The sequence below is a fragment of the Amia ocellicauda genome, chromosome 1 (genome assembly GCF_036373705.1).
Source record: "Amia ocellicauda isolate fAmiCal2 chromosome 1, fAmiCal2.hap1, whole genome shotgun sequence".
Lineage (NCBI taxonomy): Eukaryota > Metazoa > Chordata > Actinopteri > Amiiformes > Amiidae > Amia > Amia ocellicauda.
In genome coordinates, this window is record NC_089850.1 from 46,302,523 (window position 1) to 46,327,140 (window position 24,618).

General features: G+C 38.5%; 1 protein-coding gene across 3 annotated transcripts in view; it reads right to left on the reverse strand.

Moving 5' to 3' along the window:
- The window catches only part of otofa (otoferlin a), a 70,766-nt gene extending 57,136 nt beyond the window's left edge, over positions 1-13,630 (reverse strand). For all 3 annotated transcript variants that reach the window (XM_066707168.1, XM_066707183.1, XM_066707174.1), the window contains exons 1-2: positions 13,440-13,630; positions 94-167 (exon numbers count right to left, since the gene is read on the reverse strand). In XM_066707168.1, the coding sequence (XP_066563265.1) occupies positions 94-167; positions 13,440-13,603 (238 nt within the window). In that variant the 5' untranslated portion in view covers positions 13,604-13,630. The remainder of the gene's footprint in view (positions 1-93; positions 168-13,439) is intronic.
- Positions 13,631-24,618: the final 10,988 nt, after the last annotated feature.

Below are 24,618 nucleotides of genomic sequence, written 5' to 3' on the forward strand. Positions count from 1 at the left end.
ACAGTATGAACATGTCCCAACAGTGCTATGAACACAGCTTCTAAACCCAGTTCCCAGTGTAAACACAGGTAGGTTTACAAAGCATACTGTTACCTCCTTTCTTGTGGTCGTCCTTCGAGGTGCGCGTCTTGCTGAGCTTCATGACTGAAAACACTCCTTTTCCTGCTCTGTGGGAGATGAGACACAGAAGTCTGATTAGGATTTTCATCCACACATTTCTGATCTGAATCAAGACTGTGATAGGTTTGTTACCTCTTGTAGCTGGGTGTTCCTGTCAGCTACAATACACTGCATAAATGTGTGCCATACATCTTACTAGTCCCAAACCCAGGATGCACCCTCCCTTGCGTTCACTGTAAGAAGATATACCACTAGAAATCAACAATGCTTTTATGTGTACTGGGATTAAATCATCTAGTTTTATAGATACACCTAGTTAATATCATCGTATCATATTCAATCCTCTTCCTGAAGTAACATTTCTGTGCAGATAAAATGCAACTGTGTTTTTTATTGCTAACCTCCAACATAGCAGGTTATTGAATGACTTGGGACTTGTAGAAGAAGTATGCAGATATTCCTATAAGAAATCTGTCAAAATGTAGAAGACAATAACAGTGGAAATTTTATAGGCCCCATAGTGTCGTGTGACACAATAGAAAGGTATACAGTGTATCAGTTACCAGTGTACCTGTACAGACAGATGATGTCACTGCATGGCCTACAAATAAGGGACCTTAATATTTAAATAGACTCATTAGTCTATTTGATGTTTAATACATTCATTTAATAGAGATGCATTTCAAAACCTATGGCATTCCATACAACATTTAAAATGCTTTCTGGTTTCAATGTATTTTAAGTTTAGGACAGTCAAACATGCAATTTGAAAGCATCATGGTCTCACTGAGTAAAACACAAATAAAGAACACAATGTCTTTATGTCTGGTGATGAACTTCATACTAAGCTAATACTGAATAACAGTAGATCAATTTGTTAAAAGGTGAATAGTCCTATACCATCTGGATGTCTCCTGGTACTTAAGAGAATACATTTAACAATTAGAAATGTAAAATAATAATAACTACAATTTATTTTCCTTTGCTCTATTTTGCTAAAGTCAAGATGCACATAAAACAATCCAATTTGTAGCAAACAGTTGTCTGGCGCAGTACTGAAAACTGAGTTTCTCAAGAATCTGAAAATAAGAAACTCAACTGTTTCTTAAATAGAAAACTATTTTTGTAGTATTATATCTGGACATACTAATCCCACACACCAGAGTATCTCATAGCCTCCTCTCATTTGTAAACTTTCCTATGTTCTTATAACAATCACCAACATTTATCGTTCCACATCCTGGAGTTAATTAGCACACTGCCACAGAACATTAAATAAAATAACATCAGTGTCATATCTTAATTGCAGACTCACATGCATAAATATATGTATCAAATGCACATATCTATGGACATGCAGCTATAAGGCTGTAATAAAACAGACCAGCTCCAGCTGACATTATACAATGTTAAAAAATACTTTTTGTCTACTTCTTCTTTATTTTAGTATAAGAACATGTTATATGTTGCAAAAGATAGCAATCTGTCTAGACAATTGACGAAAAATTATGAAACTTTAAACCAATACATGCTATAAACCAAAGCACCAATTGATGTGCCATTTACGTACCATATAAAAAGCAAAACAGCTCCCCTTTCTCCAAGAGGCACTTGAGGGCTGTCCCACCAACAAGGAAACTATCCACAAGAACAGAAACTGAAATCTTCCCCAAACAGTCCTTCTACATTCCCATATTTTCAGTTAATATCATAGAAACACAAAGTCCACAAAAGTAAAGTTGCAAAAAAAGAGTTGGTTTGGTCTGAGACTGCAATTGGTCTGAAGAGATCTGATACACTCTTATGAATAATGCATTGAGTAAAGAGAACCTGAGCCAATGGCAACCATGAACAGATCCTAGTGATATTGCTCCTGTTTGAAATGGTCCAAAGGGTAGAATGTGCCAAGTCGACTAACCCGCCCTCCCCTCACCATGTATACATAAAGTTATTTAATTTAGGTTCATAAGAAATAACAGGTCAATTGAAACACCAGCTTAAATCAAGAAAATGCCTACAGGTACTGAATGAACAGATTTGTTGTAATTATTAGTTTGTAGCACCGTATAAAAAAAAGTTTTCCCTTTTTCCTTTTAAAAAAAAAATCACATTTGCAGAATAAATACTGCTTTTTAAAGCAGTTGGTCATTTATGCACACTAAAGTTTATACATTTTATTCTGGACCTGCCTTGTACATATGGTACCTTAGGTAGAATATCAACAACACAGAAGGAATATATTACTATGGAGCTCTGAGCACAGTAATGGACACACCACTGAATGACATGAAAGCCTCCACAATCCACCAGTACAGGAAGATGAACACAAACAATTGTTATTTATGTTCCCTCTGAAAGGGGTGGAATCCAAAAGGATTGGTTGTGAACCAAAGGCATAATTTGTACAGCCAGTGTTACGCTTTCCCCTGGTAGAAAAAGCTTCAGCATGCGTGACGTAAAGACACTCAGCACACAGATCCTTGACTGAGACCAGAAAATATATATCAAAGACAAACACGTTGGAGATTCGTCTCCAAGAAAGAAACCATAGTGCTTCTACCACAAGGGGGACCACGGGACAGTGTGTGTCCCCCTTGGCTCACTCGACACGAGTCATTCGTAGTCGATACATACTTGTCTTTGCTGTCCTTATTTCCCTTGCTGTCTTTGCCTTCCTTCCCGTGTTTGTCCTTCCCTTTGCTGAGCAGCAGAAACAGAGGTAAGCAGCATGATTAGAGTCACGGCAAACACCCTGACATGTTATGCAGCATTCATGTTTTGGTTATTTATTTGTGTTTTTATTGTGTGTTGTGCTGAGGCCAGCCAGAGTTCACCCCAATATAAGCACAATATATAGATATATACCCTACATCTGAAAATGCCCGAGTAAACCCATGTGAGCATAAATGCTACTGAACTTTTGAGGTTAATACATTTAAAGGTTGCCCAAGAAATCCCAATGACCTGGAGAAAATGAAATGAATGCTGTTGATTGACTTGATTCAAAATGAATTAAAGCAGGCTGACATGCATCAACCCTCACTACTGTTAAACCATAAAACTCTACACCCACCAGCTCTCTTTGCGATACAGACACACAAAGGGTCAAGTTAGCATTTCAGTTTCTGCATTTCAGGCCAAAAGCAAATCCTGTGCAGAAAAAAAACATCTGTCCATAACTGTGCATTTCAGAAGAAACAGGGACATCTTAATAATGCCATAACACCCTGGTCAAAGTCAAACAAATAACACAAGTAAAACAATGAACACAGCTTACATTGATTCCAACTATGAAAGCAATTTAAATGGTTATGAAGATAAAGTACCTGAATGATATAATGCTATGCCTTTTGTCCTTATCCTTTGGTCTGAAATTACAAAAATCTATTGGATTAGACGGTAGACTCAATTATTAACAGAGCAGGCGTGTTAACACAGCAAGAGCACTCACATCAAGCCCACACAAATCAATACAGCTGGAATATCCTAAACAAAGAGAGGACCGAATTATGCTGCAAGTCAAACTCGACAAATAAATGAAAAACCCACTCAGCCATTGCTTGGAGTTCAGTAAAATTCTAAAATTCTGATACTCCAAAATGGAAACCACATTAATCAAAACAAAGAAACAGCACCTCAAAGTTAAACCAAATTGATTCACAAGAGACACAATTTCCTAAGAAGGAAGAAACATGGCAGGGAAGCACATTTATTCAGTAATCTGTAATTTCATGATTTAAAAATTATATTGTTTTCATCAACGTGCAATTTTTGTGGGACAGCTACCCAGATAAATCCAGTTTCCTTCCAGATCATTCATCCCTTTGATAAATCAATTGATTTAGCAAATGCAAATCTGGTGCCCAATCAATATTTGTGAACTGAAAGTCAACATTTTCAAAATCTATGCTTCTTAGCAGGGGCGTTTCTAGACTTCACGTTTTGGGGGGGGAGGTGCTGAGGTGTTTTTTTCTGGTGTAAGAGCGTGGGGAGGGGGGGTGTATGGTGCTGACGGTGTTTTTTCCTGTGTCAGAGGGGGGTGCTGACAGTGTTTTGCGGAGTTACTTCTTCATTCTTGGATTCCTTTGTTGTATTATTTTTGGGGGGAGAGAAAATACAACGGGCGGCTGACGGTGTTTTGTCGGACTGTTTGACCGCACTGTTACTTCATAATCATATTATTTTAGGGGGGCTGAGAGAAAATACAGGGGGGCTGAAGCCCACTAAATAGGGTCTAGTGATGCCCCTGCTTCTTAGCAATGTATACAACAATTGCACTATACATGAGTATCTAATGCATCAACATACCTTGGGTCCACCTCTTCACTGCAGACAGGAATATCAGAAAAATTACAAAATTATACAGTTGTAATAATTTACTTTCTTAATCCAATGTTAGCATTTTTTTAAACACTTAGAGACCAATGAAAACATATGATATATGTTTGTGAATTAGGCCTGATTACGACTGATCTACACTTTCATTTATGCAACAGTATGGAATAAATCCCACAGAACTCTCCCCAAGAATTAACTGAAGGTTCAAAAGTCATTCTTAGCAATAATATAAAGTTACCAAACAAACCACACCCTCTCGCACACAAACACATTTTGTTGAGTACCTCGCCACTGTCTGGTATCCATCATTCAATTTGTTCTTGAGTTCAGAAAGTGTCCTGGGAGTGAATTAAAACAAACAGAAAGTATGTATCTTTCTTGAAATGGTGGTCAATGTGGACAGAAGTGTCAATATTATTTATTGATTAAGGTTGTTAATAAAGAAGAAAACAGTTAGTCTTAACATTGTTTATGGATGGGTTTAATGATAAAAAATAAATTGCAAATAGTTATCTGCAGCTTAAGCTGGACATGTTGTGACAAATCACAATACAACAAATTAATCTGTACAACAACAAAACAATTCAAAAGAGGGAAAAGAAAGGAAAAATATATACAAGAAAATTATGAAAATCCTAACTTAAGGAACTCTTTAACTCACTTGTCAATGATTGAATTAGGGAAGCACTATCTTTGGTGTGTCTATTAGGGAGAACATACATTTTGTAAAATGGCAAAGTTGAATATCTTTCACTGATTGTGTTTTGCTGCCTAGATTCACTGGATGATCCCAGTTTTCATAAAATAAAAAAGTAAGAAACTGAGCACTAAAGATACCGCAACTGCCTTCAGCAATAGCTTCTCCAAAATGTAATTTCAGTTTCTTTCAGTGGGATTGTGGCTTTAATTTAGATTCAAGCTAAAATGAACAGAGAAGTTGAAAAGGAATCCACAGTGGAGCAGATGCTGCATGAAGACAAAGTTACAGCAAGAGACTTATTCAAATCTGTACAATGAGCTGAAAATCCCATTCCTTACTAACCCTAAGGGAAAACCCAGATCATTATATTGTTTCACCTCTTATACCAAATACACAATGAGGTTATGCTGACCCTAAATTATCACATTCCATAATCTAGGCTGTGATTAAACACTTGTAAAATAAACTAACCAATAAACAAACAAAATAACACAAAGGAAAATGGCACTATTACAATCCATTAGGAAAAGTCAACATGTACAGTTGTGAGACATCCGTAATCAATGTCAACGTCTTTCGAGAGGGTGACGTGACATTTCGGAATAACGGTGATAATTTAAGAGCAGTTAAGAAGAAAAGGTCAATTTGAAGTAAAGAAAGACGGGATCAATAATTCAACGGATCAGAATGCATTCTGCTGGGGGCTACGGTGAATGGAGCTAAAGTTTCACTGGAATACACTATCAAATGGCAACACCTGGGAAACACTTATCCTGTATTGTCAGCCTGTGATAAGAGTGCTATCTTTGCCTATTTGACAATGGGGGTGATAATAAGTGTAATCCTGTCCTTCTGTATTGTATTTTTTTGTTTATTACTGCAGTGGAAATGAATGACCTAAAGTGGTGCTTTTGGGTGCCAATCATTTTCAATCTAGTGTGTTTATATATATATATATATATTTGCTCTCATTGCAAAAAAAATATATATCATTACAGTGTAGTTTTGCTGGGCATTTCAACTGTGTGAAGACTTATTAAAAACATTTAGTAATTTAAATCCCTATAACTGTATTAGTCTATATGGTATGTGTTTGAAAACTTATGTTATTGTGACATCTGAATGCAATCTCTATGTATTCTGCAATGGAAGCTTTTAATGTAATAAGCTATTTTTTTATAAATGATTAGCTGAATGTATTAAGCTAATTTTAAGGTCACAGACTTAATAATGTTGATGCTATTGTCTCTATATCTGCCTACAGCATTATGTGTTCTTGAAGTTCCAATGATTAAATATTCGATTAGTCTCCTGAAAACCCATAATAACATGTGTCAATGTTCTGCATGAATAAATGTATTGTTGTTCTGTGTTTAAGCTGGTTGTTAAGTCAGCCTGCCCCCTTCTCCTGTTATGGATTGTGGAGTTGCTTCATGTTTGTGGAGTCCTGCTGAGTTACATCTCACTGGGATGGAATGGGTGTAAAGCTCCTAGTGCCCAGCTGTGAAAGGTGAGCACTGTGATGCAGAATTATGAACGTCTATTCAATGAAGCATAAAGCAAAGAGAAGAGGGAGATAGAGAGATACGGGGGCAGGGAGAGCTAATAAATAAATTACCAGCTGGGCTGTGGTAGACAGATGAAGCCAGCCAACAACAAGCTGCACAATTCTATAGATGAGTTCCTCACTTTCTTTAATTCTTAATGTAGGTTTTTCTCTATTGTACCCCCCACCTCTACTCCCCCTCTCAAAAGAGCAATTCTGGGGGTGCAGCCTTCCATGGTGTGGTCTGTAATCTTCCTCATTAAGCTGAAAGAGGGCTTGGGATGTGGACACAGTGTGCTTATTTTCCACCAAATGAACCTGCACACCTGCTCACAGCATGGTTGCCCTGGAGCCAGTTTAATGCATCCTCCAGTTTCTTGTCACAGTACAACAAATGAAAGAAAAACAACTTCTTGCTGTATTTTTAAAATCACCCAGAATGCCATGTGTTGGCTGGGGACTCCTGGGTCTGTTGCTTCATCAAGCATTCCAGCTCCATTCAGAGCTGCTCTATCACTGACATTAGGTGGAATAGGGATAGGCCTCTTGGCTGGTGTTATTGCCTCCATTAACGGAATCACCAGAGTCAGGTGGACTCACACACACACACACACACATCAATCACCAAATCTAGTGAGAAAATATATAAAAATAATAATTAATTAAACTCAATTAAAATAGAGTAACACTATGGGCCATATACTCATACATGCCATGTTAGTTTCACCATCGCTTTTAAAAACAAGCACCGAAATGTACAAAACAACATCAACAAAAAACATTTGTGTTTGGTAGCTTAAATTAGCACTCTGAAAGGTCTTCCCAGTGGGTATTTTAAGACAGTACAGTCAATCACATTGATCCTTAAGGTCACAACACATTTTTCTACCTCCACTGTTAAATACATTTTAGGAAAATGGGAAATCATTCTGTAAAAGCAAAGACCAGAGATAAAGACAAGTGAAAGGACAACAGAGTTCACACTATATTTACCCTGGAGCACCCTTATCCTCCTCGTCCTGCCCTTCCTCAAGGCTGTAGCTATCAACAGAAATAAAATACTTGCATGGATAAAATAAATCCACAAAACAGTACAGTCACTGCACTCCAGGGTGAGGCACTCGAAAAACACATGCATCAAAGACATGCTGGAGTGTCTGAAGGAAACAAAATGAAAGATGCCTTTTACAGTAATTAACCAGGAATTCTGTTCCAGAATGATACACAATTTTATATTTTGCATATATCCAATATCCCAATCACCTTGGTATGTATTAATACAATTGCCAGGCACACACAGCACTTTCTGGATTCTACTAGATAAATTCTATCTACTTGTTACATCCCACACACTTAATGCATTTATTTCAGATGCATCACAAGTGCTTATCAAAACTGTGTTCATATAAAATGACAGATGTTAAAGCTGACAGAGGTAACATCACCCAAAGAGAGTAACAAGGAATTCCATCAACACAGCCAGCTGTAATTGAAAGGGAATTCTTTCAGCAGGAAGCCATTATTTCCATGGATGAAAAACCTGCTGCACTACAAATGGGGGGATTGTATCCTTTAGTTACTAATACATAATACAAAAATCTTCCTGCTTCATACATTTCTACATTAATATTTACTATTGTCTTTCCAACACATTTTTATTAATGATTTAATTAATAATTGACAAGAGATCCGCTGGAATCCCTTATTCCACGTCTTCAATTTTGGTACCTTTCTGAAATGAAAATCCCTCACACAAACACCACGACTGCATGTGGGCCAAGTCAGTCCTACATTTGCAGAGCTTAAGTCTTATTACAGCTGGTTGGTAAAAAAATTTGCCAGATCACAGGCTCTGATCCGCTGCCCAGGTTAAACGCCTGTGATTGCCTTGACAACAACAGCTTCTCTGTTACAAAACTAAACAAAATGTATTTTTCTTGTTTCTCAATGACAAGCTATGATGAGAAAAAAATATATCATATTGCCACTAACAAAGACTCCAGACAGCAAATGTGGATCAAAGCACATCTACAATGGCTGTACAACCTTTGAATTTGAAACCATATGAACTAAACCTGAGTTTATCATAGATTCACATTTTTCTTTCAAGTGTCACATCCGCAGTCTAACTATGGTATCTTTGCTTCACTTACATTATATGAACAAAGGTAAGTCCTGCCTTGAATCATCCGCCAAGGCAAACTAATTATTGCCTTTATTCCATCATAATTTGATACTTGTAATGTTCTCCTTGTAGTTTTCGGCCACAAAACCCTGCAGGATTTCTTCGTATATGGTGCAGGATTTCGTTTGGTAGGAAGCACACTAGGTTCTTGTTGTGTGAATGAGTGAGTGTATATTTAATTAAAAAAACTAAAATCTCATCTTAATTGACTTAGAATCAGGAAGGATTTCTGAAGGAATAAGAATTTTGCATTCACCCAAAATAATTGCCCCCTTGTGAATTCTCTGTGTATTCTGATGTATCATTTAAGCTGTCAGCTGAAAAGTGCAGTGCTCAGATTTCTCTGTGTTCCTCCTCTGCTCTGGCATTAAGTCGACAGATAGGCCACTCAATCACGCCACTTGGCTCGCAGGCTGTGTGGTGAAAATGGGGCACATTAATCAGTGTCACAGTGTATAATCCTGGCCTCTATCTAGCCATCAGTTAAACCCACCCCACCTGATGGGGTTTTGTCCGCAGTGCTAAGTGTGGAGGGGTGCTGACAGGGTTTTATCTGTGGTGCTAAGAGGGAGGGGGTGGTGGTGGTGGTTGCAACTCAGGGGCAACACACACTAACATTTTGTTTTATATTTCAATCAAAGCTTCCCTTCGAACGGGCAAGAGATTATTTTCTTAAAAGAGCAAAGAGGTGTTGTCCTGTTTTTGAGTTTAGTATCTTGCACTAAAAACAATTTTAAACTGTCTGTCTTCATGTGCCTGTACCTTCACGAATCTGTCCATGAGCTTCGGCACTGCTCATAAGGAAATAATGAGAGAGAGAGAAAACTGACTCCACAGTAACAATTGTCACATCTAAAATTGATTGGTAACTGGTGAATTACTGCAAATCACAAGTAACCCATCCATAAAAGGAGTAGAAGTCCATTTAAGACTCCCCTAAGGATACTCCACATCAGTTTTGATTGGCTATTTGCTTTCTTCATTGTTTTCTTTGCATGATTATGGGATGACAAAGTTGACTCGAAGGACAAAACCTATAATGTGCTTTTTATATGTGTAGGCCAATGCATTTCATTTTTCATTACTGTTTAGCTTAGTTTGCACATATTTTTGAACAGATCTGTGTGCAACAGCTGAGTGACAGAAACCTGTTGCTTCATGAAGCCTGGTTACACCAGCAAATTGATTGTACTGCAAGAAAGACTCACAGGTCTACAGCTTTAGAAAATCGAAAATGTGTTACTTAGAAAGCAGTGGGTTAAACTAACATCCCTGACATAACATGACAAGGGACAAAACAAATGCTCTTTAAAAAGCCTACACATATTAAATCATTAAGTTTTCATTAAGAATAGCTGCGTGTTTGCATTATGGCAAGGGCACAGTAATTCGAATGAAAATGAACATAATATATTAAGATTTGTTTCACAATCATTAGGGCAACAGACTGCTCAATGCCTCACTCAGTTAAGAGTTTCTGAAGTTATCTATGAAGATTAAGCCTTTCATCACGATACAGAACCCTGCATGATTTTAGCAGAATCACTTTCTGGAGTGTTATTGCCGGCTCTGGCATGGCTGTTGTCTCTGCAGTTTAATTTGCAATAACAATAGAACTTGATTTATTTGAATACTGACAACCTCCAGGGTTAATAGGCTTTTGGGAACACATTTCAAACGCATTATCTGAAAGCTCTTAAGCACAACCCAGAGAATCCCTCACTATTGCCATGTTTTATAGGAAATGCCAGTCCACAATGGAGATGCATGCAGCTGTCCTTTCGCAGCTCAGAATAGTAATGAGGCCAGCAGTGGTTTTCTTGTATCTATAACTGACACTTACATGGATAGATTACAATGCTTTTTTTCCAGACGAAAGTCTTCAATTACGTATCAAAAAAGTAACAAATCACATTTGTCTTACAAACATACATATATAGACAGATAGACAGATAGATATACAGCTAGACAAATTAGACAAATAGATGTCATGTCATATTTTGGAGTAATTCCACAGTTTAATGTATCCATAAGAATATTCATGAACACTCACATACTGCAAAAAAAACTTTACATTTATATTAGATTTCTCTATTTTTACTCCCCACTCAGTCACGAGCAAAGCAAAAACCTGTCACGCCTCCGTATCCTGATACACAGCAGTTATTAAACTTTTCTTCCAGAGGAAAATACTGTCAATAGGCAGCCCCAGGGCTTAAAAAATTGATGCTATCCACTAGCTGACATCTTTCTAGGCTTTTCTGAGTCATCTCGCAGGATGCCCAGGTTTCACCAAAATTTAGTTTAAAAACCACTGAATGAATATGCAAGATTTTATAAAAAAAAAAAAAAAAACATATAGGAAGGAAAATAATCTGAAAAAAACCCTAAATAAAAATAATAAATGAATTAAAATAAAAGTGTGTGTATATTTATACACACACACACACACACACTTTTAATTAATTTATTATTATTATTTAGGGGTTTCTTGCAAGCAATTTAGAAATCACACCCACACAGAACCTCACACAAGGAGATATCACAAGCCACACTCACAGGCCAGGATGTCTACCTTGAGTTCAGACTGTTATTGTCACCTTCCTCCTCGCTGTTATAAGACTCCTCCACCCCTTCCTCATTCCTCGGGGAATTCAAACAGAGAATGTTAGTGCTGTGGAAGCACGCACACACACACACACATGCACACACACGCACACATGCACACACACACATACACACACACGTACACACACACACACGCACACGCACGCACACGCACACACATGCACACACACGCACACATGCACACACACACATACACACACACACACGCACGCACACGCACACACACACACACACATGCGCACACACACACACTCACACAGACATACAGACAAGTGTGGTCCTTAACAGATACCGATACACAGCAACCTTCATAGAGGCTATTATACGGTGAGAAGAATAAATGTTTATGCAGGGAAGCAAGAGACCACTGATTTTGCTTTTCATTGCAAACATCACACACCTCACAGAATTGGAGGTTACCATCAGTGTGATGCCACCGTATTATAGATGCTGCGTGAAAGTGAAAAGCTTTGCGCACTACAACAGCAGATTGTAGTTGGCTCTTAATGTAGTTGGCTCTTAAATTGGCTATTAATGTACATACTAGCTCTTCTGTTTACCTTGAATTGGAGGCGGCTCAAATGTCAAAATAACCTAATTAATACAGGTAGAGTTGTCAACTGGGAATAGTACAGGTTAGTGATAAATAAATAAATAAATACATACATACATACATAAATAGACTTTGCAAGGCACTAGTGTGTTTATCACTGCTGTGTGGAAGTGGACGCTCAGTGGTAATGGCCAATTCACTGAATTCACCGTCAGAGTTTCCCTCAGGGCTTTCTGTAATTTTCACAGCAGGCACTGATACCCAGGGCTTTCGATAATATGAATATCACCCAAGCTTGCAGAGAAATGCAAGTTCAACGAAATGTGGATGCACGTATGGATTGGTAAGAAAAAAATAAAATTAAGTCTTAGGAGCAAACACTATTAAATTCCACTGTTACTCTTCTGACAGCAAAGACAGTAAGTACTTCTATAGATTATAATGCTGTTCACACAACCTCAAGGATACTTTCGCATTACAGGGGCTTAAAATCAAAACAAGGTTAAGGGAATTGTAGCATACTGCAGTAGAATCAGATACAAACCATAATCCAACAAGACACAACTGGACAGAAAGGCAAGGTATACAATGCTCAAGAACATGACGTTGTGATTCTGTTTGCTTATAGGGAAACTCCCTAACAGGAAGAGGTGTTGAATCCCCGCTCAATGCTTGTGTCACAGACATTATAAAGTTGCATGACATGACAGGTGAAAGCTGTTCCCGTGAGTTACCTTGAATGCCACCTCACTGTAAAACGGAAAATCCAGAGGAGAGCTACATTTAATGCCAACTGTTTATTTAACACTTTCAGAAATGGTCTACGATTTCCACTTTACATTATAAACAAAAATATTCCCAAAATGTTTTCTACAAATGTCAACAGCACGTTGGGAAAGCAAACAAACAAACATACCCCACAGTTACATGACTCTGTACACAGAATGGCCCTCTCTCCAACAGGGAGTCAATATAACTTTGACATCCTGTGACAATGACCATCAGTTTAACTGCTGCCACACCATCAGCTTGACCCGAGTGGTGGTGGAGTGGTGCAGTGATTCTGCTGAAGGCCTGTGTGCTGCTGCTTCCTCCACACATCTCCTGATCTGATCGCAATGCACCTGATTTGCCACGTTAACCTCACCTATCGGTGGGAGGGCTTATCACTGTACTGATTTTACACAGGGGCTACGTCACTTGTAATGAACTCATGCACACTATGAACTCCATAACAGGCAGAACCTTATTATTATTATTATTATTATTATTATTATTTATTTCTTAGCAGACGCCCTTGTCCAGGGCGAACCTTCCACTACTGTGTCAGAATGTGAGGTGAAACACACACTTGTTGGGAGGCACTCACTTTCTGAAGGACGGGATGCTGTGGTGGGACCGTCCTGGAGACACGCCGGATCCCTGACTGTGTCCTGAGAGCAGGCTGTCTGTCTCGAACCGAAACGCGCCGTCATTCTCATTGGGACCGTCCAGGAACTCGCCGTCATTCCAGGCCCCTACGGTCCCGTCCATAGCCTGGTACTTGATCTCTATACTCACGCTTGTCTGAAATGCATATTCATAGAAGAAAAACAGAAAAGGGGACACATGAAAGGTTTGTCTGTTTTTTAAACCCAAGCCGGGGGAAGTCAGGGAGGTGCTTTGAGTGACCGGTCATTATTTTATAACCTTTCTCATAAATCCACTCACAGCCAGCGCTGGGGTCCCGAGAATGGGAGACTCGGGGGTATAAGGTAACTTCTGCAGATCCTCTGCGGTTACCACGGCAACCTCTTTATATATGCTCTTGACAACATAAAACTCCCTCTACAGCACATCATTCACTAGGAGCTCCCTGGATGGGCTCCTCTGGACCCCAGGTTCAGTCTGCATCCATACGAGTGCTTCAAACCAGAGTGAAGACTTAGAGGGGTCAGCGCTCCGTGTGGCTGTGGCTGTTTTACCATGCACACCCAAATCCAATTGACTGGTTATGTCTTTAATACATTGATGATTTAATCAGCAGTTTGGTCAGCAGTTTTCTTCAATTGTTTCAATTAAATTATCCCTCTTTACGGGACGTTTCAGGCACATCCAGGGCCCGAAGCTCCCGTTCCACCACAACCCAAAGATGCTCTATTGGGTTGAGATCTGGTGACTGTGGGGGCCAGTTTAGTACAGTGAACTCATTGTCATGTTCAAGAAACCAACTTGAAATGATTCGACCTTTGTGACATGGTGCATTATCCTGCTGGAAGTAGCCATCAGAGGATGGGTACATGGTGGTCATAAAGGGATGGACATGGTCAGAAACAATGCTCAGGTAGGCCGTGGCATTTAAACGATGCCCAATTGGCACTAAGGGGCCTAAAGTGTGCCAAGAAAACATCCCCCACACCATTACACCACCACCACCAGCCTGCACAGTGGTAACAAGGCATGATGGATCCATGTTCTCATTCTGTTTAAGCCAAATTCTGACTCTACCATCTGAATGTCTCAACAGAAATCGAGACTCATCAGACCAGGCAACATTTTTCCAGTCTTCAACTGTCCAATTTTGGTGAGCTTGTGCAAATTGTAGCCTCTTTTTCTTATTTGTAGTGGAGATGAGTGGTACCCGGTGGGGTCTTCTGCTGTTGTAGCCCATCCGCCTCAAAAAGCTCGAAAGCGATGAGCTAAGAGAAGCCCCGCCAATTTACCCCATCTGAACCAGGCGGCACTGAGCCAATTTTGCGCTGCCGCTGACCTCTCCCAGTCACAATCGGCTAATGAGATGTGCTGGGAATGAACTGGCGAACCCCAGCTCATATGGCTCAGTCTGCGCTTTTCCAGACTGAGCCACACTGATAATACTGTAGTATTTCCAAATATTGTCTTCAAAGGCAACTACAGAGTAAAGGCTCTTTATGTGAAGCACACCCCCCCGCTTACCAGGCACTGCTAGTGGCTGCTGAGTACAGAACACAACAGACACCTGGGAGTTTCTGTATTAAGCACACATATCAGAGCGAGGTCAGCGCACAGGGGATCTCACAGTGCTGTCCTGCTGTTCTCGTTACAGCAGAGCAGGGTAGCTGTTTCTGCTTTCTCTGTGTCTAATTTAATACCAACAGTCTCTCTCGTCTCTGGTGTGCCAGAAGAGGATCTCTCACCCGAATGGCCGTGTTGTTGTCATCTATGAGGGTATCTGACACTTCCAGATGGGCTTCCTCCACCACTTTCTGCAGCACCATCCGAAAGGTCCCGATGAGCCTGGGCAGAAGGGGAAGAAGGACATTTTAGGAAGACTTCTTAGATAGGATGCCTTTGGGGAACAATTAAAATGTATATCTGGACCATACCCCTGTGCTTTTACTGAACTGAGAAATATGAGTCCAATTCCTACTGAAAACCTAATGAGCAATGGTGTGTGGGAAATGAGAGACATAAGCAGGCATGCCAGGCACAGCATGAACTGTAAATGCACAACATTTTCCTGCCCTGTCGTCACAGCATACGGTCACACACAGGAAGAAACAAATAAATAAATAAATACTTAAAAATCAATAGCCTCTAACTCTTTGTGTAGGCCCTTGATGATCAGACCTTTTATAATTCACACATGTTGTACACAGTTCTTGCCAGAATATGTTCAAATTACACATATCTACAAAAGACACAGGATTACACAGGTACTTTAACTACCTTTTTGAAGTGTATTTTCCCCGCCCCACTGTATAATTGTCAGCATAGTGCATGTGGACATTGTGTTTATAGCCAGAGCTCTCACCACCACATCCATGGAGGCCAGTTGCCAATGACAGGATATCAGCAGTTGTTTAGAGAGGATTCTCTCTGATTCTTGCCCTGTGACAAGATGCCGGTACAGAACTACATGTCTACTTCACAGTTTCATCTGTCCTGTGGTCACTTTTTCTGTGACCTTTTCAGGGCTTAAACATGTCATAAAATGGTTGTTAAAACAAGAATCGACATCCAAATACATCGTAAACGTTATGTGGATTAAACCTAAAATAATGTAATAATGTACCCATGGTAATATATTTAAATTTAGATGATACTATTTTTATTTAAACTATTTTTATTCCACTCTAATGCACTAAAAACAGTACCTGAGAGAGTCCTTTTACTTCTACCTACTGGAAGATTGTCATCAAGTATCAGGGGTATAATTTGAAATATACATATTGTCATATTCTGGATTCGATTTGTTTGGAAAGATGGAATGTGTCCGTCATGTCTATTTTGTAACCATGAAAACAAACTTCTACATGCATAATAAATAACTAAATAACCTGCAAGGTTGTGAATAATTTGTCTCTGGAACACAACCTTCCAAGAAATGTGTTTCTAAAAAGGGATGCATATAGTTAATTAAAGCAAAAGAGAAATTGAGAACCTATTAATATTCCATTTATGATTTTTACTATCTTGGAACTGTTTCTATGGATAGAACTCAGCTCAAAAGCCAATAAGTGAACACACTATGATGGGAAGCAGTGCTATTTTAATTCATACATATCTGATTTTATTAATGTACTTAATCAGTTTAATCAGTATTTAAACAAAGAAATAAGCACAATTAACAGAAGGTTTTCTCGTGGATCTACACAGTCACACATTTTCTTCATGGTGCTACGCTATACAATATTTAACATTTTCCGATACGGTTTTCTATGCTTTACTATACCTGTTCTGTTCTCTGCTATGTTATTCTTTGCTTTTTTACTCCAGCTGTATTATCTTCTTTGGTGTTTCTATAGTCATCATACTTTTCCACTCTTGTGTTTATTAATTTTATGAAAGCATATGAATGAAAATGTAATTTGTCTATGGGTTCTCTGCAAAAAGACAGATGCTAAAGATAAAAATGACAACCGCATTATTTCTGTGTTTCGGTCCCCGCTGTGACCTATTCCTATGCGCCAACCTGACCTATGATATTTCTCTGTGAAACTTTTGACATGCCATTCTAAGAAAACAACAATGCATTTGTTACCAGAAATCAACTGATCTTCCTGGGGCTGCTTTTTGTTTAGAGAAACATTTCCTTTGCCCTTGAATTAAACTGAACACTGCAGCCCACATCACAGCTTTAACCGGTTTGCTTAAAGTGTTTTCCATCGCAACAGTCAAACTAGTTCTTTAATGTGAGCGTTCCAGCAGATACATTTCTAGATCACTGCAACCATTATTGCAGGAATATAGGACATTATGTAAGAGTGAAGTAAATTAATAAAAGATTCCTCTCTAGCAGACCCAAAGCAAGGAGTTTAAAGCTAAGATTGTCCACAGGCAGAGTCTCTTTGAGTGAGAGGGAATGGATTTCATTCATATATGAAGTCCAACAAGGTATTTGACATGTCTGGGTAGGACAGAAGATAGAAAGAAAGGCAGGATAGTGAAATTCCACAGAAACCAATTCGATTTTTTTTTCCAGTTGATTTCTCTATAGACATACTTGGTTCTATGAAATTAAAGAATATTTTAATAATGAATGATATTTTAAAGAGGCAAATCAAAGTCTTATGGGTATGTTATGTGTATTCACCTGCTGCTTATTTATGACAGCCATATGGCCTACATCATTTTATCTCACTGTCCACAACATATCATTCAGTCACTTCAGTTAGTTTATGCCTATGAAAAAAATAATGAAAAAAGTACAACAGGGTAACCACGTTGATCCTTGAAAGAAGCCCAGATGGCATTTCAAAATAAGAGTGAAGTTTTGAAGAAGTGGGCAATGTTTAGAAAACATAACCAATTTATAAACATTTATAGGCTCCAGCAATACTGTGTGAGATATGCCCTTGCAGAAGAGGTTTCTGTCAGCTCCTCTGAGCCTCTGACAAGCTTATCATGGGCTGGAGTTCAGCTGCTGACACCTTTTAGCTTTTTCTTTGTACCTGTGTGCGTTTATCAGTTTCTATGGGAACAACTTAATTTCAAGTAATCGAAAGGGCGATGTTGCACTCAGACAAGTATAAGCAAATGCAATTGAGCACGGTTAGTAATCCCAGGATCATATGCCGAGATCAACTTCAACACTCAGTTATCATTTTTCTACACACAGTGGGCTCAATGTACTAAAACCAGTTACGTGTGTGTGTGTGTATAAAATATATAATAAGGGTCTGGGGCACCCCTACATATAACTTTAGCCCTGATGATCCCCCACTTCCAGTCACTGCTCCCCCATGTGGGGGCGCCTACATATCCCTCATTAATGGGGGTGGGGGAGGCACTGGCTACTCTACCTACCCCCCCCAATAACTCCCCACATCTGTATTCATAACCCTCCCAGTAAGCACACACACACTCACACATAACTCATATCCTCTAACGATCTGCCCTCCCCCCTCTCACACAACTTACAGTTTTATCTAAATGGCGAGGCCTGCCTCACAACCCTGACAGACACGGACAGACACACACACAGGAAGAGCACTGCAGTCCCAGAGGGTCCCAGATCGCTACAATACATACAATAAATAAAATAGAAACACCCTAATATAAAATCTTCTGCTGTTCTGAAACTAAGCAAGTCAATTGTTCTGACATGTCACTGCTTACCACTCGAAAACCATTTAAGAAATCATCCCTTTCCGTTTCCATGAATCCCAGAGGCATATGAACATTTCAAGTGAGATTCAGACAGTATGAGTTGTTATTGCTTACTGAGAAAGAGCTTTCAGCTTTGAAAAGAGGCTGAAAACATTTCTGATAATGGGCTTCTGGAATGGGTCATATCAAATCAGATTCTTTCTGTTGTCAGTCAATTACCTATAACCTTTTTCTCATTATATTAATATATAAATAAAGACAGTAAGTATGTATTCTATGGCCTTTGGTTTAAGCATAGTGTGCAGACAGATTTCAGACTTGATTGGACATGCAAGTTAATTATAACTTTCACTGACACTGTTGTGACCATTATATTATTTATCTGTGTTTCAGATGGGAAAAAAAGTTTCAGGAAAAATCTGTTGACTTCTAATACACTTTGTTGTGTTAAAGAAAACAATTAGGAAGAACATAACACCATTTGCCAAGAAATAAGCAATAATAATAATAATAATAATAATAATAATAATAATAATAATAATAATAATAATAATAATAATAATAACAACAACACTGGCAAAGTCTGGCTAAAAAATCTATGAGAACTGATACAAGATACATGTTTATGTATTTCAAAAACAAGTACCCATCTTCCAATAAGGAATTTTTATTCATTTTATTCATTCATTCATTCATCTAAACATAGACAAAAGCAATACATTATGTGCTGAGTATTGACAGCAGCTGCCTGTACATTTTCAGCTTGGTTCAGCGGCATGATATGTTACTGCCCAGTGCAATGGGACTCGGCTCAGAATCAGGAAGGCTTTGTTTAGCAAAGCACTTCGTAAAAGGAAAAAAACTGCTCAGTGTAGTAATACCAAGTACATATCAAGTAAAATACTGTGTGATTGCTGTGGGCTGGAAGCTATCATTTCCCAGCTGTCTTACAGACAATTCCCACATCGTCCGAGACAGCGTGAGGAGGAATATGGCTCTGTTAAACGGAGATTTGTCTGGGTCATATCATGACATGAATTAAGCCCTGGAGCCTAACTAACGCTGCACATCCTTTAAGACCAATGTGTTCTTCACACACCTTCACCTGTCATCAGGTTCATATGCACTTGGCCAAGCAAAAATAAATGAAAATGTTTGCTTGCAAAAGAGAGCTTTCGAATGACAAAATAATTAAGAGTATTAAACTAATAAAGTACCAAGATCATCTTCCCCTAAAATTTGTTTTAGGCCTTTACAGTATTACTTTAAACATATTTTGAAGGTTTATTTGACTTGTATCAGTTCTATTTTCAAGTAATGAGTCTGTACAAAGACACAAAGACAACATGGCTATTGAAACTGACAGTTCAAGGCATTAAATAATTTTAAGAGTGTCTGAGAAATTGAACAAAGAAACATGAATTTCAATATTATGTATAATCACACCAGCAATGAGAAGTGCTGCGCAGTTGCAGGCTGCAGGCCATTTCAAACTGTTTAATGTTTATCACACAAAAGTTAAGAAGCACTAAGATAAACAGAAATCACTTTCTGTGCATAAACCACAGGGAAAAACAGCCTAAAAGCAGATTTAATTTAGTGTCTCATTTCCTTCAAGTCGTGCACCTTGAATTATTCCTAAGCATAGATAGAATATCACTCTGGTCTTTCTGTAACTAGGGAACCTCTGTTATAAACTTAGGATTCAGAGCTTAAAACATCCTTACAACTAGAGCTCTCTGCCAACCTTGAGAAGCAACTGTTCTAGGCTAGCTTGTTGTTAAGACAGACAAAAGAGGATTGAGTGGGATACACAGGTATACCATAGATGTATGATCTATAGACAGACAAATAGATGGATAGACAGAGAGATAGAAATGGATTCCATTAAAACTGCAATGCATGAGATAAATATGCACTAATTGAACAGCTGGCTTGCGTTTGTGAATAATAAAAACTCTCAGAAAAAATATGCCTTCTGGATCATGTGACCGGTGCGTGCCGTCCGTGGTGTGCTCCGTCCACAATGCAAGCCTGTCATTCCTTTATACCTGTTTATTGCGACCCGCACTGCCTGCGCACCTGAATAATTAAAGGACTATGTATCGGGTTCAGGCTTGTAATCAGGTTCTGAAAGGAGGACATGCATTATTCATGCACTGTCTGCCAACCAATATACCTTGAAGCGTTTCATAATTTACAAGATCTCCCCATTTCAAACAAAACAAAGTTCATCTTTCTGGGTCACTGATGAATGTACACTTCCATATTAGTAATTTATTTAAAATCTATACTGTATAGGGTTTAACAGAGAGCAAACTGACCAGTGTAATCAAGTCTGTAAAACCCGGGGGGGACGTTTAGGTTGAGAATTCGGTTGTTTCCATCAACATAGCAAGTGTTTTATCATGAGAGCAGGAAACGCAAACCTTGTCTTAGGTTGTTCAGGAAGCCATTTATTTTGTAGCTGTGAACTACTGCAATTAAATGGTTATTATAGAGGCTGACTAAAAGGGTCTACTCAACTGCTCGGTCTTCAATCGCAGCCTGGCTACGCAGGTTTGGGACCCAGATACACACAGAGATTAATGGACAGCAATTCACTGAAACCTTTTTATGAAGGTTATTCTAATGCTCCCTAAAACAAATAACTGAAGCATCAAATTATCTCATTTTGATTACTGCATTTTAAGATTATGACACATGCAAACAAACAGCATTGGTGACTCTTAGGATGCAAGGCTGTCTGATTGACTCATTGACAATTATGTTGTATTATTGATTTAAAGGTGTTGCTAGGCTAGATATGTTATATACATCTTCTTGAGTTCTATGGAACCAGTGTATCCATGCAGTATAGCTCAATTTATAAGTGAAATAACAGTAACAATTCACTTATATTTTGTTAGATCTCTTTGGTGAACCTTATGATTATTTGATGACATTCTCACTATTAACAAAGGGTGATGTCTGTTGTTGTATGCTTTGAAATGTAACTATTGGAGGACATCTGTCATATTCTCCCAATTTCAGGGGCTTCTACCTCTACAGACAAAAGAAAACCGACTGGTTCACACAGTCTCTTGTAGGAAGATCCTGCACTGAGCTCATCTCTGAGAAAGCTTCAGCCTCTGGGTAATACAACATCAGAGAGAAATTCCTGCCAGCTCAGAATGTGGGTTGCAGTTTGTTAACTTTAAAGGGTTTTAAATTACATTCTGTATGCAGAACATTTTAATTGGACCCTTTTTTAACAGAAGAAACAGCTGTAGTTCTACTGCACAGTCTATAGCATTCAATCCTGCTTATTTTATTTTTACATAAATGTATATATGTTTTTATAAAACCTTTTGAAGACACTGAACATTCATTAGCTCTATATAAGAAAATATAAAATTTGAAAAGGCCCATTTTTACATTGGGCATCTTTACAAAAGTTTTAATAATGTAAACAAAACAACAGGGAATTTGTCTAAGAGAATCTACACTGAGTTTCTCAAAAGGTAACAATCCTAATTTCCAGCATATATAGTCAAATATCAAAATACAAAGATCGTCTCTGTAATCTCTTATAAATGGGGGCTCGTCCGGGAGATTATTTTTCCTGTGTTTATCTGTGTCTGCATATGTGGTTGGGTTTGTTGTGTTTCTGTGTGGTATTACAGTGACTTGGAAGTGTGACGTTATTGAGTTGGTTAGTTTAGATTGTGGTTGGTCCACAGGTTTGTATTTTGTAGGTTTTGGTTGTGTTTTACAGAAATGGCTACCTCTGTGGTGCAATCGTTTTTAGATGCACCATCGCTAGAGTTGTTAGACCAGCATCACAAGGTTGTATCTCTGCGTCAAAGCACATTGTTAAGACAGAGCTTAAAAAGGCAGTATTGGCCGGATAAGCGAAAAGACAGGTGCTTGTGCTACCGCCGCTGTTACCTGATTCGTGTGTCTCTATGGAGAATGCAGTTGATACCTCCTTTAACTTGGATGAATGTTCGTAACATCCCTGTATTGCCCTTTGTTAAACTTTGGTTTACTTTCTGCATTTTTCAAATAGGTTTCATTCTTTATGCTGTTCCTTTTTTAGTTTTTACAGAATAAAGCTCAGTTTCCCCTCCCCTTCTGACTAGAGACCTCTTTATGCAGCTCTGTAATCGCCTGTGGGCGGCCTGCAAACCCGACTGCCTGTCCTGCACTGGCGGTTATACATTGATAAATGTGAGGGTGGGAGTTGCTTTGCGTCCCCTGGTATGTTCTGTCCTACAACAAAAGTATGGAGAGAAAAATAACAAATTGTTTTGAGCTCCAGTTTGTGTGGATACTGCTACCACTCATCAGGAGCATTCGATCATTGTATTTTCATTAGGTGACTTCATGTTTTGAAAATAACTCAGGAAACAAGGATTCCTGTTACATATCATCTAGGATAAATACCACTTCTGGTTTTTTTTTCTATTATGGCAATGTATAAATCAGACAAATATTTTACACTTCTATTTTGTCTTATGCAGTCAGTGTAAATTTAAAGTGTGTAATACAGGTGCAGCCAAATGTCAAAAGCCATATTTGGCAGTTTGGCATGGCCATGGTGAAATTATATATACATTAAGGCACAAAGGCTTCAGCATGGTTTTGTTGAATTGAATCTATTGAATTGAAATACAGTATCTGTTTATCACTGTGTACAGACAGGAGTTAAACTAAGTTTTGAAATGTGATGTTTTTCCTCAGTGTACAATAAAACCTGATACATAAAAACCAGGAATTAATTTGATGTTGCTATTATCCACAGGAAAAACATGGAGGAAATATGAATTTCAGATCACAGTTAGTGGTTGTTTTATTCATTTTTTTAATTCAGAGATTTAAAAGCACTGCATCTCTTTCATGTGAGGCAGCACAGGGATGGTTTTCATAGGCTTTTGAATGTGGGCCATTCTGTTACAACTGCACACCAAACACTGTGGCCTTCAGATACACAGTATGCTAAGTGAGCCCTTTCTCATAGTGTGAAAGAGGAGGGGAGGTTCCACTGCCATATTTCCTTTCACTACTACACAAGTCACATGACCTCTGTTATGAGTGTGGCATGCAATTCTCTCTTGGGTTATGAGTTTTATTTCCATTAAATCAAGCTTTAAGCCTATTTATACAGAACGGTTTGTCATCTGTAATTACCACAATGTTAATGGAGCGTGCTGTGTCTGGGCTCAAACAGCAGCCAGTGTTGATACAGAGACAGGTGAGTAAATATGAAGCAATGCATGACAATCCAAAGCACTAAGAGTAGAAGTATTTAAGTATTCCCCAAAAATGTGCTCTTCTCTATTGTCCAGTTATACATTGGCTGTTGCCTGCGAAAAATTCAACATTATGTCTCCTGGTAGGCGATTCATAGTCATATAGCCCCGTGGTGGGGGGGGTAAACATGTCTAATGAATTTCAGAGGAAAGATTTATCCAGCTGATCAGTTCTAATGGGTTTATATATGAGCAGTTAATTGCAGCCAGGAGCTTTTCCTTCTTAATAAATTCTCAAAAAACTTCCTGGAAAACCGTTCCCCACTGAACAGGACTATCACTTTTTTATTTGTATATTTGTTGTTGAGTCAATTTAAGTTGCCTCTGAAAATGTTTTCCATGCTGGATTTGTGCTCAGGAAACATTAATGATTATAAACAATTTAAAGGTCACTGAGAGAGTACTTGGAGAGGCTGTTACGATGCTGTGTTAGATAAAGGAAAGTTATTTGATAAAGGTGAAGTCAGGATCTGATTACATGTTTATTAAAAAGCTTTACTGTAAAAAACAAGAATCACAAGAACTTACATGCAATTTTGATAATTCATTGTAGAATTAAAGACAAAAAAAGTACAACTGGACATGATACTAATGAAAGAAACAGCTTGATCCAGAAGAATCCTGAATTTGGATAACAAAGAACACTTCTTTACAGAAAGGAGTCTCAGATGTTTTGAAGACACC